Source organism: Heterodontus francisci, chromosome 49, assembly GCF_036365525.1.
Source record: "Heterodontus francisci isolate sHetFra1 chromosome 49, sHetFra1.hap1, whole genome shotgun sequence".
In the NCBI taxonomy this organism is placed as follows: domain Eukaryota; kingdom Metazoa; phylum Chordata; class Chondrichthyes; order Heterodontiformes; family Heterodontidae; genus Heterodontus; species Heterodontus francisci.
The window spans coordinates 14,197,668-14,210,912 of NC_090419.1; the positions used below are offsets into that span (position 1 = coordinate 14,197,668).

The 13,245-nt window shown below is 54.3% G+C and overlaps 1 protein-coding gene across 3 annotated transcripts in view; it reads left to right on the forward strand.

Moving 5' to 3' along the window:
• The first annotated feature begins 1,369 nt into the window (after positions 1-1,369).
• LOC137358257 (fibulin-1-like) overlaps positions 1,370-13,245 on the forward strand; it is a 94,789-nt gene continuing 82,913 nt past the window's right edge. Inside the window, exons 1-2 of one of the 3 annotated variants that reach the window (XM_068024158.1) lie at positions 1,370-1,598; positions 3,920-4,041. In XM_068024158.1, coding sequence (XP_067880259.1) covers positions 4,002-4,041 — 40 coding nt within the window. In that variant the 5' untranslated portion in view covers positions 1,370-1,598; positions 3,920-4,001. Of the gene's footprint in view, positions 1,665-3,919; positions 4,042-13,245 lie in introns of all 3 variants that reach the window. The other 2 variants (XM_068024159.1, XM_068024160.1) reach the window with 2 other exon arrangements.

The window sequence follows — 13,245 nt, forward strand, 5'->3', positions numbered from 1 at the left end:
CCACCGAATCTCCTCTCATCCCCACGGCGGAACTCCGGGATTTCCTCGCGGTTTGCAGGGGCTGCCGCAATAAAGTTCAGCTGGCCCTTGACCGCTGGTCAAATCTGGCGCTGATCATACAGTCCGTCCGTGCCGCCCTGAAGATAACTGGCAAGCGCGCGGGCGTGAAACTGGTTGAGAGGCGCCGTTTTAATGTGTTCCTCAATGGGTTGCTGGGGGAATGGAAGTCCAGGTGCACTTCCACTCCCTCCTCACAGTGAGGTGTTGGTGACGGGTTTTAAGTACCTTTGACATGAAGATAACCATAGCCAGCCTCAACATCAAGGGCAGCAGGGGGTCTCACCGCAGATTTCACAATCTCTCAGTCCTCAGGGAAGGGAGATACGCGGTGAGCTTTCTGCAGGAAACCCACACCGTTCCGGGAGACGAAGCCACCTGGCTCCTGGAGTGGCAGGGTGGGGTCTACATGAGTCACCTCACCCCTATTTCTAGTGGGGTGGCTATCTTGTTGGCCCCGACTTTTCAGCCGGAGATCTTGGGGGTCAAGGAGCTAGTGCCGGGCCGCTTGCTCCACCTCGCCGTTCGCCTGGGTAGCGTGCCGCTCCACTTTGTGAACGTGTACGCGCCCAGGCCCGGCGCGTTGCAAGCGCGCTTCTTTGAAGACGTGTCCGCTCTCTTGAGCTCCATCGATAGCGGCGAGTGCATCATCCTCGGGGGGGGATTTTAACTGCACCCTCGAGGTGGGGGATCGCTCCGGTCCCCAGCGCGGCCAAGCGTCGGTGGAGAAGTTGAGGGGACTGATCAGCTCCCTTAACTTGGTGGACGTCTGGCGGAATCTCCATCCCAACTCCAGCGCCTTCACGTGGAGGTCTGGAGGAGGGGGGGTCGCGAATCGACCGCCTCTACATTTCGCAGGCGTACGTCTCCCGCGTCTCGGCGGCCTCCATGCGGCTGGCGCCGTGGCTCGGACCACCGCCTGGTGTGGGCGGAGTTCACTCCGCTCCGCGCGCGGGCGGGGTCCGCGTACTGGCACTTTTAACAACCGGCTGCTGGAGGACGTGCGATTTCGGGACTCGTTCTGTCGATTCTGGGCCGACTGGAGAAGGAAGCAGGGGGGGCTTCCCCTCCTTGAGGCTATGGTGGGATGTGGGCAAGACTCACATCCGCGTCAGAGTTGACGCAAACATGATGGGCAGAATGGCCTCCTTCTGTGTTCGATGATTCTCCTGCCTTTGGAAACTCGGTCGGATACATCCAAGTTGGACATAGATGCCGACTTTGGACCAACGAGTGGCTTTATTTACAAAAGTTAGATAAATAATAAATACGTCACTTGATCTCTGTCTAAACATTAAGCCTGCGCCAGAGGTCCACTGACTGTAAACTCAGCGTAGCCTAACCTGCTTGCCGACAATTGCCTGCTTCAGCCGGTTGATTTTGCCCTCGCCTCGGAATCAGAAAATCCTGGGTTTGAGCTCCACTCCAGAGAACTGAGCCCCACAATCCAGGCTGACAGTTTCCCGTACTGAGGGGGCAGTACTGAGGGAGTGCTGCACTGCCAGAGAGTCAGTAAAGAGGGAACGCCGCACTGTCGGAGGGTCAGTACAGAGGGAGTGCCGCACTGTCGGAGGGTCAGTACAGAGGGAGTGCCGCACTGTCGGAGGGTCAGTACTGAGGGAGTGCTGTACTGTAGGAGGGTCGGTACTGAGGGAGTGCCGCACTGTTGGAGGGTTACTACTGAGGGAGTGCCGCACTGCCGGAGGGTCAGTAGAGAGGGAACACCGCACTGTTGGAGGGTCAGTACTGAGGGAGTGCAGCACTGTCGGAGGGTCGGTACTGAGGGAGTGCCGCACTGCCGGAGGGTCAGTAGAGAGGGAACACCGCACTGTTGGAGGGTCAGTACTGAGGGAGTGCAGCACTGTTGGAGGAGCAGCTTTCTTGTCCTGAGATTGTATAGGGCATTATAGAAATGCCAAGGAAATGGACAGCGATGTTTGGAGTGACTGCAGCTGACTCCACTTGTAAACTGGACTGACGATATGATTATGTAATAGGGTGGTATATGACCACAGCCGGTCTGTCGTAGGAAAGTATCGGTTTTGTAGGCTACTTCGAGGGATTAGGTGTTGAAAGTGTTAAATGACTGAGGCGGAACCCTGAAATAGAAGTAGAAGAAGAAAGTGTCGGAAAGACTCGGCGGGGTCTGGCAACATCTGTGGAGCGAGAAGCAGAGTTAACGTTTCAGGTCCGCGACCTTTCGTCAGAATGGTCCTGATGAAGGGTCACTGACCTGAAACGTTCACTCTGCTTCTCTCTCCGCGGAAGCTGCCGGACCCGCTGACTGTTTACAACATTTTCTGTTCTTTTCATATTCTCGAACGACTCGGGCTTTGGGTTGCGCCTGCTGACCTGTTGGATAAATTGTTCTTTTGGTGGAGTTTTTGCCGAGAGAGAGAGAGAGAGAAGAAGTGGAGAAGTGCGTAAGGGAGTGAACGGGAAAAGCATTTTGTCAATCAGCAAATTATATTTATATAGCGCCTTTCACACAATAAAATCTTAAGGTGTTTCAGAGGGACATTATAAAACAAAACATGACGTCGAGCCACGTAAGGGGATATTGGGGCAGGTGACCGAAAGCTTAGTCGAAAGGGTAGGCTTTAAGGAGCCTCTTAGAGGGGGAAGAGAGAGGTTTAAGGGGCAGTACTGGAGCTTCGGCACAGCCGCCAGTGATGGAACAATGGAAATCTGGGATGCTGAAGAGGCTGGAGTTGGAGGAGCGCAGAGATCGCGGAGGGTTGTAAGGGGGTGGGCGACGAGGCAACAGACGCAACTGAACATGAGGGTGCAAAGTTTTAACTCGAGGCAGTCCGCAGTTTGTGCAGCCGTGCTGAAGTGCCTCTCTGAGAGGATTGTTGTGTGCAATGTGGATAGTTTTGGGAGCTTGTTCAAACACGCCTGCAGATAGAGCAGAATCCCAGCCCTATTCAAGACATACGTGGTTTAGGTTGGGAGCTTGAGCCATTTCTTGGGCAGCTGAGTCGAAGGTCCCCAAGATTGCTGTGCAGGAGACAGCCGAGGTCGGAAAGAACACGGAGATTTAGGCCTTTTTAAAGCCTGTATTTTAGTAATAAAGCTCCCGCTACACTGTCCCCATCAAACACTCCCAGGACAGGTACAGCACAGGGGTTAGATACAGAGTAAAGCTCCCTCTACACTGTCCCCATCAAACACTCCCCAGGACAGGTACAGCACGGGGGTTAGATACAGAGTAAAGCTCCCTCTACACTGTCCCCATCAAACACTCCCAGGCCAGGTACAGCGCAGGGGTTAGATACAGAGTAAAGCTCCCTCTACACTGACCCCATCAAGAAAAAAAAAAATGGGGGGTTAGATACAGAGTAAAGCTCCCTCTACACTGTCCCCATCAAACACTCCCAGGACAGGTACAGCACGGGAGTTAGATACAGAGTAAAGCTCCCTCTACACTGTCCCCCATCAAACATTCCCAGGACAGGCACAGCTTTACTCTTCTCTAACCCTTTTTTTTCTCTCCGAAGTGACCTTTATTCCCCAGGCCCCCTTTTATGTGTTTTTCTTTTAAATAAATAACTTTATCTAACCCTCTGCTCTACCTGCCCTATGTGATGTTTGGGTGCGGTGAGGAAGGTGTTAAATGCGTCATCCCCTGGCACTGCCGATCCCCCCCCCCCCCCACCCCCCCCGCGCCCCGTCCACCTGCGCCGCCGGCAGGCGCCAGCAAGAGAAAAGCTGAGAAAGAGAAGACGACAAAGTTTGAACCTGCAGCGAAAGGGTTAAGGGAACTCTCCTCCCGGGGACTGAGGGGGAGGCTCTTGTTAACTGCACTCGCCTGAACACACTTAGCAGCTTAAAATGAGTGGCCTTTCTGTTTGAGATTTAGCTGCATGACCTACACGGACCTTTGGAGTGCTCCTGGCTGACGATAAGGGACTATGGGCTGAGGACGTTGTGGGACGCAGGGAATGCGGGCAGGAGAGAGAATTCACTGGAAGAACTTAGCAGGTAAGCACTGCGTGTCTGTGTCTGTATGTGTGTTGAAAACAAAAATGACTGTGCAGACCTGCAGAAGGGCAGGCTGGTTTGGACAGGTATATGGAAGTTCTCCTGCGAGTTGGGTATTTCTTAGCCAGCAGTTAATGACCCTTGGCAGCATGGAAGTTAGGGTAGAGTGTGGGGGGTTGTTTCTTGAGGGAGTGCGGAAGGTTGGGTTTTCGACTCTGAGGCATAGCACTTTGTCTGAAATTGCATGTGCACGCAATGTTGTGTCTCTCGGGGCTGTTAATTCTCTCCCACTCTCCAGCCTCCCTGAGCCTGATGTATCGCCTTGAGCACCTCAGCGTATACTGATAGCGGGCGAGAGAAAGGGCAGAGGTTAAGGTGCCCTGATTGCTTTAAATCACTGTTAGGATGGATAATTTGTATATCTATTTTTGTGTGTGTGTGTGTGTGTGTGTGTGCGAACACGCTTAGTGCATGTAATGTATCTGATGAAGGCAGGATCGGGCCAGGAGTTTGCTTGGACCAGCTAGTGAGGAATCGTGCTCGCTGTACCCTGGCAGCCAGTGTGGAGAGAGGGGTGTGGGGGGTGGAAAATGGAGTTTTCTTGGCAGCAGTTTAAATGACGTTGGCGAGGGATGAAAGTCTCCTGTGATTGTCGGACCCCGATAAGGATCCGGCTGCTCCCGACGCTTTGGCCTGTGATGTGGTCGGACAGGCAGCCGGTGATGCAGAACACAGCGCCTTTCGCGGTCCTCCCACTCGAGCGTTCAGGGTCGTCGACGGAGGACCGACGAAATCTCCGCCTCCTTTAAGAGCCCGCCTGCTGTCAGCCGTCGGGTCTCGCTCTCGCCTCCTGAGTCAGAAGGTTGTGAGCGAGTACTGCACTGTCGGAGGGTCAGTACTGAGGGAGCGCCGCACTGTCGGAGGGTCAGTACTGTGGGAATGCCGCACTGTCGGAGGGTCAGTACTGAGGGAGCGCGGCACTGTCGGAGGGTCAGTACTGAGGGAGTGCCGCACTGTCGGAAAGTCAGTACTGAGGGAGCGCGGCACTGTCGGAGGGTCAGTACTGAGGGAGCGCCGCACTGTCGGAGTGTCAGTACTGAGCGGGAGCCGCACTGTCGGAGGGGCAGTACTGAGCGGGAGCCGCACTGTCGGAGGGTCAGTACTGAGCGGGAGCCACACTGTCGGAGGGTCAGTACTGAGCGGGAGCCGCACTGTCGGAGGGTCAGTACTGAGCGGGAGCTGCACTGTCGGAGGGTCAGTACTGAGCGGGAGCCGCACTGTCGGAGGGTCAGTACTGAGGGAGCGCCGCACTGTCGGAGGTTCAGTACTGAGCGGGAGCTGCACTGTCGGAGGGTCAGTACTGAGGGGGCGCTGCACTGTCGGAGGGTCAGTACTGAGCGGGAGCCGCACTGTCGGAGGGTCAGTACTGAGGGAGCGCCGCACTGTCGGAGGTTCAGTACTGAGCGGGAGCTGCACTGTCGGAGGGTCAGTACTGAGGGAGCGCCACACTGTCGGAGGGGCTTTCAGTCACCCCAGTTTTATTCCTTTCCTTGTGGCCAAGCTGTGATCGGGAGAGGTGCCAGAATTTATCTCTTGCACAATGCAGATAAGAGCAGCACAGTTCATGTCTGCGGTGAAAGAAATGTGAACAGAATTGATTTCTTTTCTCTCTTTCTGTGTCCATTAAAGAAGATGAAATCAGAACTGAGAGGCTGTAACCACCAGGAAATAGTAAACCCACTGGGGCTCCGTTCTGTAGAAAAGAGGAGGCTGAGGGGTCACCTATTGGGGTCTTTAAAATTACAACGGTGTTTGAAAAGGCAGACGTCGAGAAGATGTTTCCACTTGTGGGGGGAGACCAGAACTAGGGGGGGTCATCAATATAAGACAGTCAGTAATAAATCCAATGGGGAATTCAGGAGAAACTCCTTTCCCCAGAGAGTGGTGAGAATGTGGAACTCGCTCCCACAGGGAGTGGTCGAGGTGAATAGTATCGATGTATTTAAGGGGAAGCTGGATAAACACACGAGGGAGAGAGGAATAGAAGGATAGGGTGATAGGGAGAGATGAAGAGTGGGGTGGGAGGAGGCTCGTGTGGAGCTGAAACACCAGCATGGGGCAGTTGGGCCGAATGGCCTGTTCCTGTGCTCTAAATCTGACACAAACAGAACTGTCTGCAGTTAAAATGACACGGGTTCTGATTCCGGTGCAAGTGAATTAAGTGCAGCCCAGGTGGCCTCCGTTTCATATCTCGCACCAAACAAACTTAGAATTGTATCATCCTCAATGCAACCTCAGCGAGCCCCAGAACCCTTCAAAAGCCAACAAAGTAGTTTTGAAGTGCAGCCACTGTTGTCAACAGTGCAGCACTCCCTCAGTACTGCCCCTCCGACAGTGTGGCGCTCCCTCAGTACTGCCCCTCCGACAGTGTGGCGCTCCCTCAGTACTGCCCCTCCGACAGTGCGGCGCTCCCTCAGTACTGCCCCTCCGACAGTGCGGCGCTCCCTCAGTACTGACCCTCTGACAGTGCGGCGCTCCCTCAGTACTGCCCCTCCGACAGTGCGGCGCTCCCTCAGTCCTGCCCCTCCGACAGTGCGGCGCTCCCTCAGTACTGACCCTCCGACAGTGTTTGTGTTTGGTGTTTGCCGGAGGTAGTGCTTGATTGCACTCTGTGCTTTCCTCCCCCTCTGGTTGCTCTGTCCCTCACTTGGCGGATATTGCTCCCTCGCTCCCCTCCTGAAGGTGCAGGCTGGCCCAGCGGACCATCCCTGCCTCTTCGCCTCCCCGGCACGGCGGAGGTTCAGTTTCCGATCGTGCCTGTTGCTGCCTGACACGCAATCCGCTCCAGGCTCCCAGAGGCAGAAGGGGCCTCGCCTAAAACGCGACTGGCCGAACTTAAGCCGGTATTACTTAAAGAAGGTTTACTCAGTTCTTATTAAAGTGAGGCACCCAGGACGAGCTTCATACAGAAGGGAGCCACCGATCTTGCAGAGGGCGGACCTGCCCTGGCACTACTCGGTGGGGCAGCGAGCGCCTGCGACGAGATGTGCGCCATTCCTCATTCAGTCCCTCGAGCCTGTTCCGCCAGTCAGTGAGATCATGGCTGGTCTGTGACTGAACCCCATATACTTGCCTTTGCCCTCATATCCCTTCATGCCACTGGTTAACAAAACTCGATAGAGAGTTCCAAACTTCTCCCACCCTTTTGTGTGTCAAAGCGTTTCCTAATTTCACTCCTGAAAGGTCTGGCTCTCATTTTTAGACCCCGCCCCCTAGTGCTGGACGCCCCAACCAACGGAAATACTTTTTCTCTCTCTCTCTCATTACCCTCCCTGTTCCCCTTTGTATCTTGAAAACTTGGATCAAATCCCTCCCTCAACCGTCTGAATTCCCGGGAATCCAACCCTACTTTGTGTCATCTCTCCCAAGATTCAGAACAGATCCGGCAGCTGAAAACTGGGCATCCACGAGGCGCTGTGGGCCATCAGCAGCAGCAGAATTGTACTCAACCACAATCTGTAACCTCATGGCCCGGCATATCCCCCACTCTACCATTACCATCGAGCTGGGGGGATTAACCCTGGTTCAATGAAGAGTGCGGGAGAACGTACAATGAGTAGCACCAGGCATACCTCAAAAATGATGTGCCAACCTGGAGAAGCTACAACACGGGTCCCACTGCGTCAGCAGCACGTGATCGAGAGAGCTACGCGATCCCACAAGCAACGGATCAGATCTAAGCTCTGCCCCCCTGCCATATTCAGTTGTGAACGGTGGTGGACAATTAAACAACTTGACAGGAGGCGGAGGAGGAGGAGGCTCCACAAATATCCCCACCCTCCACGATGGGGGAGCCCAGCACATCAGTGCGAAAGGCGAGGCTGAAGCATTTGCAACCATCTTCAGCCAGAAGTGCCGAGTGGATGATCCAGCTCGGCCTCCTCCTGCAGTTCCCAGCATCACAGATGCCAGACTTCAGCCAATTGGATTCACTCCACGTGAGATACTGCAAAGGCGAGGGGCCCTGACAACATCCCGGCTGTAGAGCTGAAGACTTGTGCTCCAGAACTAGCCACGCCCCGAGCCAAGCTGTTCCAGTACAGCCACAACACCGGTATCTACCCGGCAATGTGGAAAATTGCCCAGGTATGTCCTGTACACAAAATGCAGGACAAATCCAACCCGGCCAATTACTGCTCTATCAGTCTACTCTCAATCATCAGCAAAGTGATGGAAGGTGTCATCGACAGTGCTATCAAGCGGCACTTGCTCAGCAATAACCTGCTCAGTGACGCTCAGTTTGGGTTCCGCCAGGGGCCACTCAGCTCCTGACCTCATGACAGCCTTGGTCCAAACAAGGAGAAAAGAGGTGAACTCAAGAGGTGAGGGTGAGAGTGACTGCCCTTGACATCAAGGCAGCGTTTGACTAAGTGTAGCATCATGGCGGTTGAGTAAATAGAAGTCAGTGGGAACCGTGGGGGGGAAAGCTCTCCGCTGGCTGGAGTGAAAAGAGATCCGGTCATTTATCACAATTGCTGTTTGTGGGATCTTGCTGTGCGTGACCCGGCTGCCGCGTTTTCTACATCACAACAGCGAGCACGCTTCAAGAGGTGCTTCATTGGCTGTAAAGCGGTGAGCCGACAGAGCGTCGATGGGCCGAAAGGCCTCCTGTGCTGTAAGTCGTTTCAGAGTGACATCAGGGCCTCCGTTGGGTCGGGCGAGTGCATGGAGAACCATCCAGGAACTGGAGGCTGATCGATATCTGTGGTCTTGGGCAGGTGGGAGGGAAGAGAGTTGTTGGGCGGAGGGCCCCAGCAAGTGTTCTTGAAGGTGGAGACAGGTTGGCCACGGTAGCTCGTACTCATGGGGGGAAGTTTGCATTCGGATAGCTCCTGCCACATCCTCAGCACGTCCCCAGAGTACCTCTCAGGCACTGAGGTGGAGGCGGTGGTGGTGTGGCAGCCAGACTGTGCACAGCAGGATCCCAGGAGCAGCAGGCCAGAGGATAAATACCGGCCAGGATACCCGGCACCCTCCGGCAGTGCGGCGCTCCCTCATTACTGACCCCTCCGACAGTGCAGTGCTCCCTCAGCGCTGACCCTCCGACAGCGCGGTGCTCCCTCAGTATTGACCCTCCGACAGTGCGGCGCTCCCTCATTACTGACCCCTCCGACAGTGCAGTGCTCCCTCAGCGCTGACCCTCCGACAGTGCAGTTCTCCCTCAGCGCTGACCCTCCGGCAGTGCGGCGCTCCCTCAGCACTGACCCCTCCGACAGTGCGGTGCTCCCACAGCGCTGACCCTCCGACAGTGCGGTGCTCCCACAGCGCTGACCCTCCGACAGTGCGGCGCTCCCACAGCGCTGACCCTCCGACAGTGCGGCGCTCCCACAGCGCTGACCCTCCGACAGTGCGGCGCTCCCACAGCGCTGACCCTCCGACAGTGCGGCGCTCCCACAGCGCTGACCCTCCGACAGTGCGGTGCTCCCACAGCGCTGACCCTCCGACAGTGCGGTGCTCCCACAGCGCTGACCCTCCGACAGTGCGGCGCTCCCTCAGCGCTCACCCTCCGACAGTGCGGCGCTCCCTCAGCGCTGACCCTCCGACAGTGCAGTTCTCCCTCAGCGCTGACCCTCCGACAGTGCAGCGCTCCCTCAGCGCTCACCCTCCGACAGTGCGGCGCTCCCTCAGCGCTGACCCTCCGACAGTGTAGGAGGTGTTACTCTTTAATCCCTAATGTGTATTCCGTCACTCTGACTAGACGCGACTACTCCTTGCGGAGAGGGGCGCTCGTTGCCAACCTTCCTTCAGACCTGGCTTTGCGGAGGTGGCTCGGGCAACATTTGGTCCGCTGCTGCCCATTCGGGCAGACCCTGGAAGCTTTGGGAGGTCACGTCCTCACCATGGTCGCTCACTAACGTTTCAGCGAGGGGGAAACCCTGCGCCGACCGCGGACGGGACGCGGGTCTGTGTCAGTCGCTGTCCGCCTTATTCCTTCACAAATCTTGCTGTCCCAGTTACTCCTGTATGACTCTGTAACGCTGCCTCGGTTAATGCTCTTGCACCTTATCTTTGTCTCTGCGTGCAATTGGACTCTGGGTTATTGGAATTCGTGGCTTGGCCCTCAGATGGTTGCTGTTCGATGCTCAGTCGCACTGTTCCTGGGCAATTGCTCTCGCTGCTAGTCCCCACTTGTCTGTCCTGTGGAGCATGTCCTGAACAGGGGAATGTTAGCTTGCAGGCAATTCCACAGGCAGGTGATGAGCTGGGTCCACCTTTTCTGCCTCCTCAAGACAGCGTCAGCAATTATCCTAGGCTCTCCTGTTTCATTTCAGTCCCTGAGCGCCTGCAAATCAACGTCTTCCAGTTTTCCTCGGCGCTCGTTTCTTTCGGCCTCTGGTGCTGTGTGAGATTGGCCAAACCCTGCGTGGGACTGAGGCACGCGGAGTGGGGCTTTGGGTTGTCGTCGTGGGGGAAGATCACGGGTTCGTACGGAATTGGCCACTGATTCCCTTTTCCGGGTCCTGCCGCCCTCCCGCGCCTCGCCCGAGCGGGCAGGCTGTTCGACTGGGGGCGCCGTCGCTGGTCTTTAACCGATCCCTTTCCGAAGGTGAGTCTGGAGAAGGTCGCCCCCGCAACGATCTGCGGGAAAGGGGGCTGGAGGTTGCCATCGAGGAGAATTCCCCTTGCAGCAGTTGCTCAGTCAGTTAACGCTACCGCCTCTGAAACCGGTGGACCCGGGAGCTCTGTGATGCCCCCAACTCGCCCAAAGCCTGTCCGTCATCTACAAGGCACAAGTCAGGAGTGTGATGGAATACTCTCCACTTGCCTGGATGGGTGCAGCTCCCACAACACTCAAGAAGCTCGACACCATCCAGGACAAAGCAGCCCGCTTGATCGGCACCCCATCCACAAACATTCACACCCTCCACCACCGACGCACAGTGGCAGCAGTGTGTACCATCTACAAGATGCACTGCAGCAACTCACCAAGCCTCCTTCGACAGCACCTTCCAAACCCGCGACCTCTACCAACAGCAATAACCTACATCATGGCCCCTTCACGTAATAAAACGTCCCACGTCACTTGACAGGAACAATGCAAAGCAAAAGATCAGCTGCTCGGTCAAAGAGTGAGGTTTTAAGCAGCGTCTTAAAGGAGCAGAGAGAGAGAGTCGGAGAGGTTTAGGGAGGGGAATTCCAGAGCTTCGGAGCCCCAGGCAGCTGAAGGCACGGCCGCCAGTGGTGGAGCGATGGGAATCGGGGGATGGTCAAGAGGCCGGAATTGGAGGAGCGCAGAGATCTCGGAGGAGATTACAGAGATAGTGAGTGGGGGTCAAGGTCCATGGAGGGATTTGAAAACGGATAAGAATTTTTAAGTCAGTGAGCACAGGGGGTGATAGGGGAACGGGACGGTTTGCAAGTTAACATACAAACATACGAATTAGGAGCAGGGGTAGGCCATTCGGCCCTTCGAGCCTGCTCCACCATTCAATAAGTTCATGGCTGAACTGATTACTCCACATTTCCACCTACCCCCGATAATAAACAGTGAGCCCTCGTTCCAGATTCTTCCACAATGGAAAACATCCTTTCCACATCCACCCTGTCAAGACCCCTCAGGATCTTATATGTTTCAATCAAGTCGCCTCTTACTCTTCGAAACTCCAGCGCATACAAGCCTAGCCTGTCCAATCTTTCCTCGTAAGACAGCCCGCCCATTCCAGTTAGTAATCTAGTAAACCTTCTCTGTACTGCCATTTGCATCCTTCCTTAAATAAGGAGACCAATACTGTATACAATACTCCAGATGTGGTCTCACCAATGCCCTGGTATAGCTGAAGCATAACCTCCCTACTTTTATATTCAATTCCCCTCGCGATAAACGATAACATTCTATGACATTTCCTAATTACGTGCTGTACCTGCACGAGGACACCCAGATCCCTCGGCATCTCAGAGCTCCGCAATCTCTCACCATTTAGATAATATGCTTCTTTTTTATTCTTCCTGCCAAAGTGGACAATTTTCCACTTTCCCACATTGTACTCCATTTGCCAGATCTTTGCCCACTCACTTAACCTATCTATATTCCTTTGTAGCCCCCTTATTTCCTCTTCACAAGTTACTTTCCTACCTATCTTTGTAACATCAGCAAATTTAGCAACCATACCTTCAGTCCCTTCATCTAAGTCATTTATATAACTTGTAAAAAGTTGAGGCTCCAGCACTGATCCCTGTGACACACCACTAGTTACATCTTGCCAACCAGAAAATGACCCCATTTATGCCTACTCTCTCTTTCCTGTTAGCTAACCAACCTTCTATCCCTGACAATATGTTACCCCCTACACCATCAGCTTTTATTTTCTGTAATAACCTTTGATGTGGCACCTTATCAAATGCCTTCTGGAAATCTAAGTACAGTACATCCACCGGTTCCCCTTTATCCACAGCACGTGTAACTCCCTCAAAGAACTCCAATAAATTGGTTAAACACGATTTCCCTTTCACAAAACCATGTTGACTCTGCCTGATTACCTTGAACTTTTCTAAATGCCCTGCTATAACGTCTTTAATAATAGCTTCTAACATTTCCCCTAAGATAGATGTTAAGCTAACTGGCCTGTAGTTTCCTGCTTTCTGTCTCCCTCGCTTTTTGGATAAAGGAATTACGTTCGCTATTTTCCAATCTAACGGGACCTTCCCTGAATCTAGGGAATTTTGGAAAATTAAAACTAACGCATCAACTATCTCACTAGCCTCTTCTTTTAAGACCCTAGGATGAAGTCCATCAGGACCTGGGGACTTGTCAGCCCGCAGCTCCAACAGTTTGTTCAGAGTTAAGGCACGGGGCAACAGAGTTTTGGACGACCTCCAGTTTATGGAGAGTAGAACGTGGGTGAGCTGCCAGGAGTGCACTGGAATAGTCAAGTTTAGGGGTAATGAAGGCATGAATGAGGGTTTCAGCAGCAGATGAGCTGAGACAGGGGTGAAGTTGGGTGATGTTACGCAGGTGGAAATAGGGGGTGTTAGTGTTGGCACGAATATGAGGTCAGAAGCTCATCCAGGATCAAATATGACACCAAGGTTGTGAACGGTCCGGTTCAGCCTCCGACTGTTGTCAGGGAGGGGGATGGAGTCGGTAGCTAGGGAACGGAGTTTGGAGCAGGGATTGTAAATAATGGCTTCAGTCTTCCCGATATT